This window comes from Nilaparvata lugens, chromosome 5 (genome assembly GCF_014356525.2).
Source record: "Nilaparvata lugens isolate BPH chromosome 5, ASM1435652v1, whole genome shotgun sequence".
NCBI classification, from domain to species: Eukaryota; Metazoa; Arthropoda; class Insecta; order Hemiptera; family Delphacidae; genus Nilaparvata; species Nilaparvata lugens.
In genome coordinates this window covers 58114517-58129704 of record NC_052508.1, presented here as the reverse complement: position 1 = coordinate 58129704, position 15188 = coordinate 58114517, and the positions used below count along the sequence as shown (strand labels likewise).

At 34.9% G+C, this 15188-nt stretch overlaps 1 protein-coding gene across 2 annotated transcripts in view; it reads left to right on the top strand.

Moving 5' to 3' along the window:
* LOC111058918 (histone acetyltransferase KAT7) overlaps positions 1-15188 on the top strand; it is an 85237-nt gene that overhangs the window by 53608 nt on the left and 16441 nt on the right. For both annotated transcript variants that reach the window (XR_005571405.1, XM_039428881.1), the window contains exon 8: positions 2266-2359. Coding sequence is in view for 1 of the 2 variants with exons in the window: in XM_039428881.1 (XP_039284815.1) it covers positions 2266-2359 (94 nt within the window). In the remaining variant the exon portion in view is untranslated. The remainder of the gene's footprint in view (positions 1-2265; positions 2360-15188) is intronic.

Genomic DNA, 15188 nt, shown 5'->3' with positions numbered 1-15188 from the left:
GACGATAATCGAATCGTCCACTCTTGTTTTCAATATTTTGTCAAATTCTCAGACAATAATTTGCTTAACAAAATGTCATTAATCTATTGATTGATAGTAAACTTTAACAATAATACATACTGTTATTCGCCCTCTGCAGATTCCAAAACTAGGGCATAGAGAACTAGGTTTGTACAGAGATATTGAAATACGTGTAGATTGTAAAAATTGAAGATTGTTTAACTTTAGTTTCAACGGTCATAATTTAACATTCAGTTCTATTCTACGTCAATATCAATTTTGGTCAACTTATTTTAGAAAATTTACTAAAATGACGCGACTATTTGGAATTCAGAGTATTTCAGATAAATTTCATCCACGATTTAATTAACATTATGATCAACAATTTAGATTGAACTGATTGGAAATATCGTTCTTCAGCTATAGAGGTCTTTTGAGAGAGGATGCCAAAAACAGTGGAGATCAATGTCAAGTTTAACTTCTGAATAACAAAGAAAACTATTCATTCCTATTGAATACAAAATCAAGCTTGCAAAAAGTTATGTTTGATGTTGATTCAAATATGGAATGGGAGAATATAAGAGCGATATTCGCGGCTAGCAAAGATAGACAAAGGAATAAATTGGTTGGAGAGAATAAAGTATTAAGTGATGATTAAAAATGTGTAGTGTCCACGACAGATTATCAATCTGGAATATTGTTACAAATTTTAAACTATATGATGTTTGACTCTATTGGAGAGTACTTTCCACAAATTTATTTGAAATTTATCTTATAAATATTCATTAATTTTATAGCTAAAAGCTTAATAGCTTTTATTTATAGCTTATTGTAATAGCTAAGAGCGTTCTTCAGAATTTCTCTTACCATTACTTTGTTGCCTACCAGTCGTGGCAATAGAGTGGGAGGACGTAATTCAATTACTGTAGAGGGTCTGTAGATGCTCTAATCTTGTTGCTACATTTTCCCCGGCTCCTTGGACCGCCCAAAACTTTCCCTCACCATTGACCCTGTTTTATCTTCACCCATATTTTTTGTGCAGAACACTTTCAGACTTTCGTGTGATCCGGATCTATATTGATGTGTATGTGTGTGTGTGTGTGTGTTTGTCGGACAGTTTGATAGTGTTGTAGTGGCTGGGCGATCCTTGCCGCATAACGCCGCATAGTACCGCATTCTCCTTTCAAATTCTTTCCCGACGTCTTTCTCACAACACTTGCTCACCACCATCTCTCTCTCACTCACTCACCCTTCTCACTTATCCTATCTATACGTCTATCACTTTCTTCCTTCCACCCTATCTTTCTCTTCCTCGACATCGTTACAACTTTTCATTTCTTTTCCCTTACAGTGTAATATTCCCTCTACCGTTGACACCAAACTGGCAAACATTACCCCCACCCTTAATCTCTCAACACCCCTCCCTGCCCCACCAGACAGCTGCTGCTATCTTTTCTTCAGCTACTAAAACATGCTCAAATTCCTGCACCTGCACTAAATTATTCCTTGTGAATAATTTTGAGTCTTCTGTTAATTATAGAGAAAGCTCATAGGATTGCAACTCAATCAACGAAATTCACATTTTTACTGTTTTTGTTTTCGTTGCAATAGGGCTGTAATCTAGTTACCAACAAAACCTATTTCCATAAGAATGCTGTTGTATTGTAATGAGAAACCGTAGATCATGTGATCATGTTCATGTCTTGTGAATCGGACAAAATTTTGCATAACATGTTCTCATATCTTAAGGCTGTGCAAAGGCTAAAAAAACTTTCTATTTCTATACTGGTGATATTTTTCAAAGTTTTTCGATTTGTATATCATCAAGCTATCAAAAAGAAAAAGTTTTCTGATGATAACATTTTTTACCGATAATTACTTTTTGAGATATGAGCGCCTGAAGTTTAAATTTTCGGGACAGAACATTACAAGTAGTAATAAATTTGTATATTATGTAATGCGTCTATGTGTGTTTTTATTTAATCTAATCCATCCAATTTTTAAAGCTCCCATAAACTTCACATATGACATGAATATTTTACATAATTGAATTTAATTCAATATGTTTTTCCTTCATCAAAATAACAAAAAGCTCACTTGTTATTGACTAGAGAAAGCATTATACATATTTTTGAATTTTGTATTACACTCGTACGTTTTGCTTACCAGAAGACCTCTTTCGCACTACAACAATACCTAAATGGTAGAGGAGCACTCATCTGATTTACAGGCAGCATAATAACGCAATTTTTTTGTTTTTTGTAGGAAAAGAACTCGTTCCTCAACTACAACGTTTCGTGTATACTCACGCTGCCACCATATCAAAGGCAGGGATATGGCCGACTACTCATCGACTTCAGTGAGTAACCTATCATATCAGAGTTATATTATACTATTGTAATTTTCAATTTAACCAACTATCACTTCCAAAATACTAAGTAAGTGCGAGTTTTGATAGCTTATTACGGAACATGCTTGTTTGTTGTTTCAGGTATTTTTCAAAATTATCAATTTTGCCATTTCACATCTCATTGATATACTCTGTCACGACTCTCATTTCAATTATTCCATAAAAAAAATATTGAAACCAATCAAAGAATTTCTTCCCAGAGTTCACCAATAGGGCTAATTCAATTGAAAATTAATTGTAGTGTTGATTTAAGTTTTAAAACATAATTTTTCAGTCATCAGAGGTTCTTTGTTCAAAATGTTTAACTAGCTACAATACTCTTCAGATCCACTCCAGATGTAAGGAATATTTTCAATCACGGATTATTCATTCATATTCTGGTTATCATTTCACTCATAAGAATCAACTGCATGTATGTAGTATAGAAAATTCTAATCAAAATTATTGGTTTCGAATAAGCGAAAATCGTTAAAATGACGGAATGTCATTGTCATGTCAGTGATTAGCATCACTGATGTTCTATCATAATAGTGTGTGTGTAGTTATGTTCAACTTATGTTCGAATTCAGTTTGGTACGATTCTTGGTACTCGTAGATTTTGCCAATTTCCTTTAGCCACGTCAATCCAAGTTTCATTTGTTTCAAATGTTGTTCCAAAAAGGCAGTAGAAATCCATTCATTTGAAATAACGGTCACATTTGAAAAAATATTGGGATGGAGATGAAACTACCAAGATAAATTAACGGTATCGCTGAGTTTTAAAATGGCGAAGTGCAATGACCAGGAAATTTTCGAAATTAGAAAAAGAACAAAGCCGTGTTTTCCTGACTACAAGGAAAATACCGTAGATAAGCAAATTATAGTCTAGAGCTCTGAGTAGAGTGTGTGAAGGTGAAAAAGTCTGCTGGGATCACATTCTGGCCAGTTTGCTCGTAATTCATTTTATTTTCTGAACAATTCATTCATCATGATCGTGACTAAGCTCAATGAAGATATCCACCGAATTTCTCTATCAAACAAATTAGTTCAATCAGATTAATAATAAGGAATTCATTTTTACTAAAAAAGTATATAATATGAATAAATATCATTTTGGACTTGGGAGTTCGATTCTATAGAATGGGAATTTGAAAAGAAGGAAACAATTTGCGAACCTCTTACCTCTCACAAATAAAATTTATTTATTTATTTATCATTTTTACAAAGTAGCACTGATTGGGAGAGGAAAACTAAATTGAATATAACACTCAAATATGTGTTTGACATTTTTTATCAAGGCGACTAAAATAAGGTTTCCATATTAAAATTGGGATTCTAAATCCGCCGCAATTCGTGCATTATTATTTCAGATTTAAACATTAATAAATTCATTATGTATAGCCGTGGAGAAAATTGGAAAACTGTGGTGTGACAACTGAGATACTTTGTGGAAAACGATTGGAGAAAAATGAGTTGTACACTGTTGAAGATTTATCATAGCTACTGATACTTCTGAGTTTCTTTTGACAGAATGTCAAACTTCTGAGAAGCATTAGCACATCAGACATTGCAGTTTATTGGACGCTGTTTACTCCAACGTCCATGCTCTGTTGATTTTACAGAAATTTCTTGAATTTCAAATGTGTGCTACCAATAACGTATTTTATTCTAACATTTATTGGCTATCCTAGTCATCAAATCAAATCTGTCTGATTATTATTCTTTTTCATATTTATTCGATTCTTGAATCATCATATTTTTTTAAACACAGATTTTCGACCAAAATTTTGAATTTACTCATGACATGAAACTCGTATGCCTTTATAGGATCATCATTCTATTTTCAGGAAAATTGTTGAATTGTTGCAACTCTAAATACAATATATAATTATTCTAATGTTTGTTACAATAATTGGATGTTGTTTTCCAAATCATTATGGTACAGTAGCTCAATAGAAATCACGATTCAGATACAGTTTTCTGGAGGCGGTGATTTTGTGGGAGCGAACTGTGTTGGATAGTGGCGGTGTCTGGTGGCGAAATCCGGAACTTGAATTTATTGTGGCACTGTTTCCTCCCACTTTGTCGTTCTCTTCTTCTTTTCTTTGCTTCTCTTTTCTCTCAATTCCCAGCCATTAGCAATTGGTTCGTTGAACTCCGGATACGCAGCGTCTCAAAACTTTTCATGCTCATTCTTATTATATTGCTTGCAATGCAGCGCTTCACGACAGTAATTAAAATTTCGCCCATGAGTTTGATTCTTGATAGGTAGCATCTCACCGATTCTAATTCGCGTTTCAAAACTAGTTTTAATTCTGCACAAAGAATCTTACATCATAGAATTAGTTCAACAAGTTATATTGTCAATGATTTAGCGTTCTCAGTATGATGAAAAATCCATAGAAAATTAAAATTAAAATTCTACTTTGGTAAGAAATCTAGTAGAGTTTGTATTCAGAATATAACATTATATTAAGCGAGCAATTTCTATATATATATTTATATGGTTATATATTTATGTCCAACGGATCTCGAAAACAGCTCTAAAGATTTTTACGAAATTTGGAACATAGTAGGTTTATGATATGAAAATTCGATTGCACTAGATCTCATCCCTGGAAAATTCGCTGAAGGACATGTAAAGGATAATAATTATTCATTCTTGTAAAACACATGATAATTTCGTCTTCTGTTGATAACGGAAGATGGGAGTGCCTGTGTGGGAGAGAGACAGAATTATGTTCAGCTGTTGAATCAATCAGCTTATCTCACGAGAAATAATAATTATCTAGAAATTTCAATCGACTTGATCAAGATAATCTGATTTGTTAACATGACATGGTATATCATTCTAAATTAGAGTATTATCATAATTTTCAAAGTTAATCATTATTTTACAGTTTTAAGTGATTAGTGAGTGTTATTTTGTTATTCAATTTGGTTTGTAAACAATCTAAATTAGAAATTTTCTGTTTTCAAATGTTTGCACTGAAAATTGGACCTGAATTCAAGTTTATGGAATATAACCTACTTTTTGGACTATTTATAGTGTATAAATCAAAATTCGGGGAAGAAACAGTTTTGGGCTGTGTCTGTTAGTCCTTTCCAAATCATTTTAAAGAATTGTGTTCTGCTTATCAATAAATAAATAACGAGCGGTCTCGGTGCCCCGATTTTGTACTCTCTATATGAGACAATAGACGACAGTTAAATTGCTGGAATGAATACCCCAAAGATAGATCCAAGTTAATAGAAATTATCTTCTCTAAATAATCACACTCCAGTCTCCACTCATATTATAAATTGTAGATAGACTTATCTACTTGAATTCCAAACGTTTCCAATATTCGTATATTATCAACTGAAAGATTGATGAGTTCAATTCCGTCATGCATCATGGAAATAAACTCAGTATCTATAGTGAAAAAGATACAATTTTTATAAACTATTGACTTACTATTGAAATTAAATTATTCGATTTAAAAAAAATGGGAAAACCAATAATCTTTTTCTTGACGGAGAATTTCGCTCCAATATACTTCACCTTGTCAATTGTCAACTGTTAACACTTGTGATATAAAATTATTGGAATGCAGGGTACAGTACCTTGAAGTTACATTAAGTACTCAATTTGATTTTCCTTTCCAATTGAGTTCCCAATTCAGATAATTTTAGTATGTAAATGTGTTGAAAAATATGATGTGAAGAGTGTTATTATTTGATTTGGGTATTGAGTTATTTGAAAGAGTTAATATAAAAATGGACAATTTAGTATGCATTGCAATCAGACTACTTCATTTTGAAAGGAGAACGTCTGTTATGCCCAAAGATCGTTGCTTTCTTAGGATCTGTATTTCTAATCTTCCAACCTAATAGATGTCTCCAACCTGCATTCCACTCTCCATTTCATGATACTATGTCTGTATATATGATGTGGGTATACACCAAAGGCATTTCAGGTGACAACCATCATGAGAAGCTTTTAAAAGATTAAGATAAATAGACTAGCTTCCTTAGCCTGTCTTCTAGTCTCGATTAGAAGACCCTCCATGCTCACAGTTAGTCTTTTAGACTTGTTTCTTCTCAATATGAATATGGTTGATTATTCATACTACGAAGAATAGAATCCTTCAGGCTGCATAAGCAGCATTCAATTCATATGTTTTATCAGTGGATTCTATAACGGTTCTCAAAGAAGAACCTACTCTACATACTCTATCTTCAAGTAGTAGCAACCCAGGAGAAGGAATCTCTTGAAGAATCTTTAGAATAAGAATTTCTTCTTCTAAAGCTCAGTAGTTGATGTCCATTATCTACTCTTGCAATAGTAACTCTGACTGTACTTTTATTAACAATCCAATTTAAAGCTGATAGAAATGATCAAACTATACAAATTATTGTACTATAGACATAGACTGTAGGCAACATTTGTATGCGTCAGTGAACGTTAAGGGAATACATCCTTTTAGTCCAGTCAACGAGAGAGGGAAAAATTTGGAACACGATTTTTGACCTCGTAGCTCTTTTCAGAATAGTCAGGGGGTAAACATATCAAAAGTCCTCACTCTCACCCCCTGTGCTAAGGTGGTGGGGGTGGTTTGAAAGTACCATATTTTGTTTTTTTGCATATATCTCGAACAATATGCGTCTTTCGGAAATTTTTGTCGAATACAAAATTGAAGCTTACAAATTACCCTACAAGTTTTATCTATAACATTTTTCCACATCTCATAATTTTCCAGGTATGAGCTCTCGAAGGGGTCACATTTTGAAGAAAAACCCTTCCGACTCTGATTTTTTCATATTTTTTGCCCTTATAACTTTTTAACGATTGATTGAAGAGATCAGTACTAATCATGAGCTCATAGAGCATCATATTCTCTTCAATTTCATGTAATCATTTCACTATTTTACGCATCTCCCTACGATCGTTGCAGTCGTTTTAGTGTTGAGTGTAAAATCTTCAATTAAAAAACAATATATCAATTGACAGGGAAATTTGGAGGGAATGTTTGGAACACAATATTTGACTTCGCAAAACTTTCTTGGACTAGTTAGAAGGTAAACATATCAAAAGTCCTCATCTCTACCCCATGTGCTTAAGGGATGAGGGTGGTTTAAAAGTTGCGTTTCACCATTTCTGGCTTACTCGCATGTATCTAGGGAACAATGCTTTTCATTGTGAGATCTTTGAAAAGACCGGTTTTCTTCCATAATTTTTTTGCATTTTCAGGGCTTATTACTCAAGAACAATGCATCGAAAAAATAAGTACTGAACGTTAGATTGTAGAGCATTTAATTCTCATTAATTTTTATGTATTATTTCACCATTTCATGCTTTCCATAAATTGTTATAGCTGCTTCAGTGTTGAGTGTTACCCTTTTTTCCAGCAGACCACACCATTTTAGCAATAATTTGTCTTGTTTTTATTTTATAATATTATTAAGCTTACTTCTTCATTATCCGAAGTGTGATAATGAATGGATGAGGTAGTTGAAATGAGATGTAAAGTTTGATGACAGATTATAATATTGTCTAATTTTGTCAAACTACTGCTTGCTGCAACGGTTGATTTTGATTTTTATGAAAGAATATTCCAACCATGTTAGTTATAGGTAAGGTAAAAATAATACTTCCTTCTGGAAGATGAGAAGCGGAATTAGTTGGATGGATTTCAAACAAAAGAGCGGAACTACACATATTCAGGCTAGAGTCCTGCCAATGGCCGATAGGTAAAATGCTTATGAGCCAATCGCAGACAAGTAACGCTATCTTGGACGTCCGCTATTGGCTGAGGGCGTGGCTAAGCTTTTGGCCATTGACAGGTCTCCAGCCTATAACAGCGTAGTTCAACGTTGTCCACAGAGTTCAGCACAGTATGGGTCCTGTTTGTAATTGAAAATTCAGATTCAATTTCAATAGATTAACAGATAGATCAATTCGAAATTCAATTGAAAATGCTTTGATGTTTTAGAAGGGTTTCTAAATTTAGCCGAAGATACGCCCAAAATCGCCGTTTCAACACGTTTTTCTGCAATTTGCCTGTTTTTTTTTTTTAGAACAAATAGACAGAAAACTATGGAGTGTTTGTATTTGTGTATATTTTCCCACAATGCGTTTTTGTGTGTTGTAAATAAATTTATATAAAATTTTAATTTCGCTGTTTAATCATTCAAAACTGAACATGAAAAGTTTTCAGTCAAAATTTTTACTGTAAGATTGAGACCAGACAAACTACAGCGCAAGAATGAGAAGAATAAGTGAATGTGAAGGTATGAAAGGTAGCCTTGAAGAGCTAGCTGGGTGAGAGTAAGGCGAAAAGGGTAGAGAGCATAAGGTTGATAAGGGTAAACCGTGTTATTAGAGGCTGAATAATAAGTTTGCAGTGGAAGATTTATGCTATTGAGAGGCATCAGTGCCCCTGTCTGCCTATGCTGCTGGTACTATGAGTTCAATTTGGGTAGTGTGGGTGTGTGAGTGTGTATTTGTGCCGAGTCTGATCCGTGCCTTATCTGAGCGCCATCCTATTAGCTTGAACCTTGCCTGCGCTGCGCTGCCTATTGCCTGCCTATGCCTTCCATGCTTCCTTTCGCCAACGCAGCCATATAGGCCTACTCCACACCCTGATACGCTTTTAGCTGGCAAAAATCTCATCAACAAACTGTTGATATGGTGGATATCGAACCGTTGCTGCTAGATAACACCCACCACCTTTCTTCCTTCTGTGTTCCAACAACACCTTTTTTCCTCCGATATTTAAACCATTTTTCTTCTAGTAGGTATTTTTTCTTCCACTACTTTCTTTTCTGTAACTTATTCATTTCCATTCGTCTTGCATTGTCTCTTTTTTCTTCTTCTCATCCCCCTCTCCATCATAATCGTCCTCTTCCTCCTTCCCTTCTCCCCATTCTCCACCTCTGAATCTACATTCCCTTCCTCCTCCTCATCATCCCCCTCCTCATTATCCTCTTCCCCCGGCTTGCTGTCCTCGTCCTTGTTCTCCACTTCTCAACTTTTCTTCTTTCTTCTTTGTCTTTCTCATTATTTTACTTCCCTTTTCTTCTCGCCAATATTATTTTCTCCAAATTGTTTCTAATTTTAGCTCCTAGTTTTTCAATCAGTTCCCTCTTCATTTTACTCTGCTCCTCCACCTGGCTAAATTGTAGAAATATTTACGAAATTGAGATTTATTTTCTAGTTGCAGGTAACCCGTGCTTCGCAAGGGTCTAATTACGAACTTGACGTACTGAAATCTTGAAGAATTTAAAATAGGCCTATAACCATCCTCTGTAAATTAAGAATCTATATGCAGAATCCTAAGTTAATCAGTCCAGTAGTTCACGTCATTCATGAATTTTCTATCTCGTGCGTGTATAAGCCGATTCTTTTCTTCATTATTATTATAGATTAGTAAATTATTAGTATGGGTAAATTATTATTTTGTGAACTTTTTTGTCAATACTAGGCCTATAGCTATCTAGTTTACATACTAATGAGCTATATTAGTATCCAAATATATAGAATGATATATAATTATTTTTAACTCAACATATAATATTATTGTTTATAATATTTGTCACTCTGATCCACACATTATTATTATAGATTAGTAAATTATTATTTTGTGAACTTTTTTGTCAATACTAGGCCTATAGCTATCTAGTTTAAATTCTAATGAGCTATTTTAGTATCCAAATATATAGAATGATATATAATTATTTTTAACTCAACATATAATATTATTGTTTGAAATTGAGACATTCATTTGAATCACTCTGATCCACGACAAATGAAATTCTTATCAAAATCTCTTAACCGCCATTATTGAATATTTAGTGAACTTGATGTGTGTATTTTTCTATGTGATGAGTGTTATTGTTGTGAGCATTGCGAGGCATCAGGGAGACCCTCTATCAATTAGTAGCCTTGAGGCCAGCCAGCAGCCACCACCTCATTCATCACATCATTGTGAAAATTGAAGCCATTAATCTTTCTGTCCCATTTCTCCATCCTACGTCCACTAGCGCAGCGCTGCCTCTTCTATTTATTACTCCATTATTCAAGGTGGAAACTTCTGTTGTCGTTGACCACTACTGTATTTTACTAGATCACACTCACACTCACCACTAACTCGAATACATGATAGTCTCGGTAATTAAATTATCACTTTAAGCACAGAAGGAATCACACTTGAGTGAGTTATTTACTCCATGCTTCAAGTTAGTGATATTCTGTATTTATTGTATTGTCTTTTCACCAGTTTTCAAATATTTATTCCTAAATCTAATCTCGATCAAAAAATTATTAAATTTGAACAAAGTGGAAGGGAAATGTCTAGAATTCAAGCTCAAGCTTTAATCAAGATCGTCGGAAAAAATTGGAATGGGAGCCAGACAAAGATTTTATTTCCAATGAAATAAAAACACACATTTATGTTGTCAAATTCTACACAGTTTTATTTGGTACAGGACCATGGTTTCGTGACATTCTCAAGCTGACTGATTTCATTTCTTTTTCTGCTTATTTTGTTTAAATTTGATTAGGTTGCTTACGAGATGATAAAGTTGATTATGATTTGATCAGGTTGTTTATAATAAATGCTAGAAGGAATTGCTAGCAATTGGATTGCTAGCAATCGAATCTGTGATCGGCGCATTGATTTTCGTGAACTTTTAAATTGTCATGGGCGCAAACCAGAACACATCAGGCTAGATAGGTGCTTTCAAATTACCATTATTTTTAAATGGTACATTTTTTAAATATTATTATTATTTATTCTATACATATTATTTTTAATTACAGAAATAGTAAAACCAGTAAAATAGTAAAAAATTTTTACAATAGTAAAATGAAGTATCCTTAGTTTCTCTCCCATTCAGTGCTTTCTTGTGAAAATAAAGACAACAAATAAATAAATGGAGGGTTCTAAGGTGCACTACAAATATCAACACATGAATTCGATTTTTATTTATAAATCTACAAATTATTTCATGTATAGCATAAATAGATGAATATTTGAAAATATGAAGTCACAAGTCTGTGATGTGTTGTGTGCTAATCGTTAATCATTCAAATTGTTTATTATTATTCAAATCGTAGTATTGAGTAACTGGTTGTAAATCTCCTACTGATGTCAGTGATTTAAATTATTACAAGTATTATTGAAGAGCCGAATTTCATATGCAGCAATGACGTCTTTTTTTAATTCCATCAGCTTATCTTTCTACAAGGAAAATAACTTCAATGTTATTCATAATAATTTCAAGTTTATCCCTGTCTCATGTGTGAAGTGTGAGAGTGTAAAAATCTTCAAAATAAATGCGGACTAGTCAAGTAATTCATTGTCGCCTTCAGGTTATTCAGTTTAATAACTTCATTATTTTCGATGCGTTACTACCGACTGTAATTTATTGTATGTACAACATATTTCTATATATAATTAATTAAATTGAATAATTATTGCTTTATCAAGTTATTTGGACGATTTCTAACATAATTCGGGCTTCAACACCTGATAAACCAGGTGCAATTTGCACCTGATACCCGCATGTATGTTTCTTGATAGATGTTGATCTCTTTGATCCCGTGATCAACTGAACACAACGCAAGACAATGAAAATTTATTTTAGTGGTGCTATTGCCTTAATTCTCTTGAGAATTGATTGAAACCTACGAACTAAGAGTAAAAGTGTACCGTACTACCTCCTTACCTACTTTTTCGTTTTCACACAACCTCTTTGTACCTATCTTTAATCTTTGCTTGTACAGTAATGTTATATGCATGATAGGGGCAACTGGTTTAAACGGAATTGACGGTTTTGGCTATGGCCATCCATACTCTCCGAATTGAACTTCCTTACTAAACCTTGAAAACGTAATCATAAGACTAGGCCAGTCGCATACTCAAGTGGAAACAACTTGACAAAAATTTTGTCTGCTATGAGTCCCTTAAATGAAAAATAAGTGTGGTTTCATACCAAAGCTGGGCCGAGCCGAGCAGAATCCGCATGCGCGCCTAACTATGCAGGATTTAGTCGGGAGCATTCAAACTAACGCCGGGCCGAGCCGAGCGGTGCTGGGCCGAGTCGAGCGCATTTGTGCAGTCGGCTTGACGACCAACTCGAGCGTTTTCGGCCAAGCGGATTCTGCCTTCTTTCAGTTTCGATCTTCCCAAGTAGTGAGTTCTCACTACAAGGCTAGAAAACCTACTGAGTGAATCGGCTTCAGTGCGAACGCAGGCAGATTCCGCTCGGCCGATCCGCCTCCGGCCGATTCCGCTCGGCTCGGCCCGGCGCGGCCCAGCTTTGGTGTGAAATGGGCCTAAGCAAACAAGGCTACTAAAAGGTTTCTAAGAAGTTCATTTCTAAAAAAATGTTCGTACAATATTAACTACATTAATTTAAACAATATGAGGGAGCTTTTTATGTATATTTCTGTTGCTCCTAATTGTATTTCAATCATTGCTTTATTTATCTGTTTCCTGAAATATTATTGTATCATTTGGAGGATAAATTATATTTGGAAACGTTTTGGGCTTTCTGTGAAACTTTTTACCATTGAAAACTTAATTATGATTGAGAACACGAAAGTATTACATTATCTTAACGAGGAATACCCGCATCATTATGTAGATTGTGCTCAGAAATAATGGCAGTCATTACATTTCTGTCTCCTAGAAAGTATAACACTAACTTGGGGCGTTATCCTGCATTTTGCTTGGAATGTTCTTATCTAGCAGCGACATTTGTATCGAAAGCTATGTTGCTATAAAGTTTCAGTGCGTTGTAGGCTGGATAGCTTCGTTGTCGCTAACATATTTTGCGATTGTCGTGAACATTTTTTGTGCCGCGCAGGATGTGGAGTGAGAGAGAGAGGGTGTGAGTGAGAGAGAGGAAGTGAAGTATAGGCCGTGTATGACACTGCGACGGGCTGTTGACAAGTCGCACATAAAATAAATCGAAAGGTATCAGTGTGTTAATCATAGTAAGTGCTCGGCAAACAGGCAGTAATTTGTCAGTGGATGTGCGTTTACTGGGTGATTTAGGAGGATTGCGGTGGCATTGATTTGCCTCATCCTCGATGTAGTCGATGCCCTATAAACTTGAGAAATGCTCAGCTTGCACTCTGGTCACGTAGTCTGCGTTTACACTGGCCTGGGACCATATTGCCTGCCAAACTCATCAATCGGTGTGAAATAGCCGACTGACTTGACTCGTAATAAGTAAAGATTCAAGATTGCACGTTTGTTGTGTGCAAATCACATGTAATCTACATCTAATTAAACATTCTCAATGTGGGTTCGTACTTACAATCTCATTGCGATACCATACCAAGAAATTAATAGGTAATTTTATTTTCCATTAAGACCATGTAGGTAGTTTGAGATTCTATCCTGAATGGAAAGTTCCTCATTAATTACCATGACAATTTTTCTTAATAGATAGGCCTAAAATACCTACTATATTATATTATGATGAATTGTATGCTATTGAATTAATAAATGATTTGAATTGAATCATTGTGATGGACGCAAACTCGTTGGACATTATTCAAACTCACGCAGCTAGTTTTTACTAAGGAAGCGTATATTAATCTCGTACTGTATCAACTGTACTCGATAATGTCCAGTACCATAGCCACCTCTCATACAAGGCCGCGGCCTACGATATTGCAACGTCGCAGTGTAGGCCTAGAATCTAATACATGATTGGTGAGGAAGATTTTTTAAAAAATACCAGCTGTTCTTTTTTACCAATCATGTATTAGATTCTAGATTAATATTGTGGAGAATTAGCAATTCTATAGCAAAAATCACAGATAGTCAGTGGAACACAAACAGTTGGGCAAATATATCAGAACCTATTTCATCATCTTGTTAGAATCAAGCATTAAATAATATTTGCATTCGAAAATGCTTGACTTAGTTCATGGATTTATAATAAGATCAATGTACCATTATCGATCGTTCTTCTGAATCCTATTCTCCCAACTTGTCCCGTAGCTCAAGGTTATCTGTCTGTTCTGTTATGAAATGAATGTTTTCATGGGAAAACGTACACACAATTTTAATTAATAAATTCCTGCCTTAATGATCACCATCTTTGAACCATAGCTGAGCTACAAATCATGTGTTGCATGCTATTCTATAGACGCGGATCACCGTGACGCGAGGCATTGCTGTTTTACGACCGTAGCTAACTTCTTTTTGATCCTACCTCACTGTTCAATCTCTTGTTTTCTCCTCTATGACCATCTTGTCTCGTTCTTTCCTCTACTCTTTCTTCCTTTTTTTTCTTTCGAATTTTAGTCAGTGGAAAAAATACAATAATAGAAAAGAGAAAAATGAAAACGGTATAAGAGTCAGTTCAAAATCCATAGACCATTTCGATAGAAAGAGAGGAACGGAATAGATAAAGAGGGAAGAAAAGACACACACACACACACACACACACACACACACACACACACACACACACACACACACACACACACACTTACGTTAAGATTCAGTTAACATTCCAGCCGAGTCCACCACCTCTGATCCACCGCAAGACAGCCGCGCCGAACCGACGATGTCCCTCAACAAGCCTTAGCTCAGCAGGTAGAGAATTCCACAAACTACAGGCTGTCACAAGAAACGACTTGTTGTACATAACAGTCCTATGTGTTGGGACAGCCAGCAGATGGGATCCATGCCGCGTTCCACCACGACCAAAATCACTCAAGTAACGGTACTCTACAGCCAGATACTTAGGGGTTTTAGTTTTCAATATCTTATAGAGGAAGCACAAAGCATGA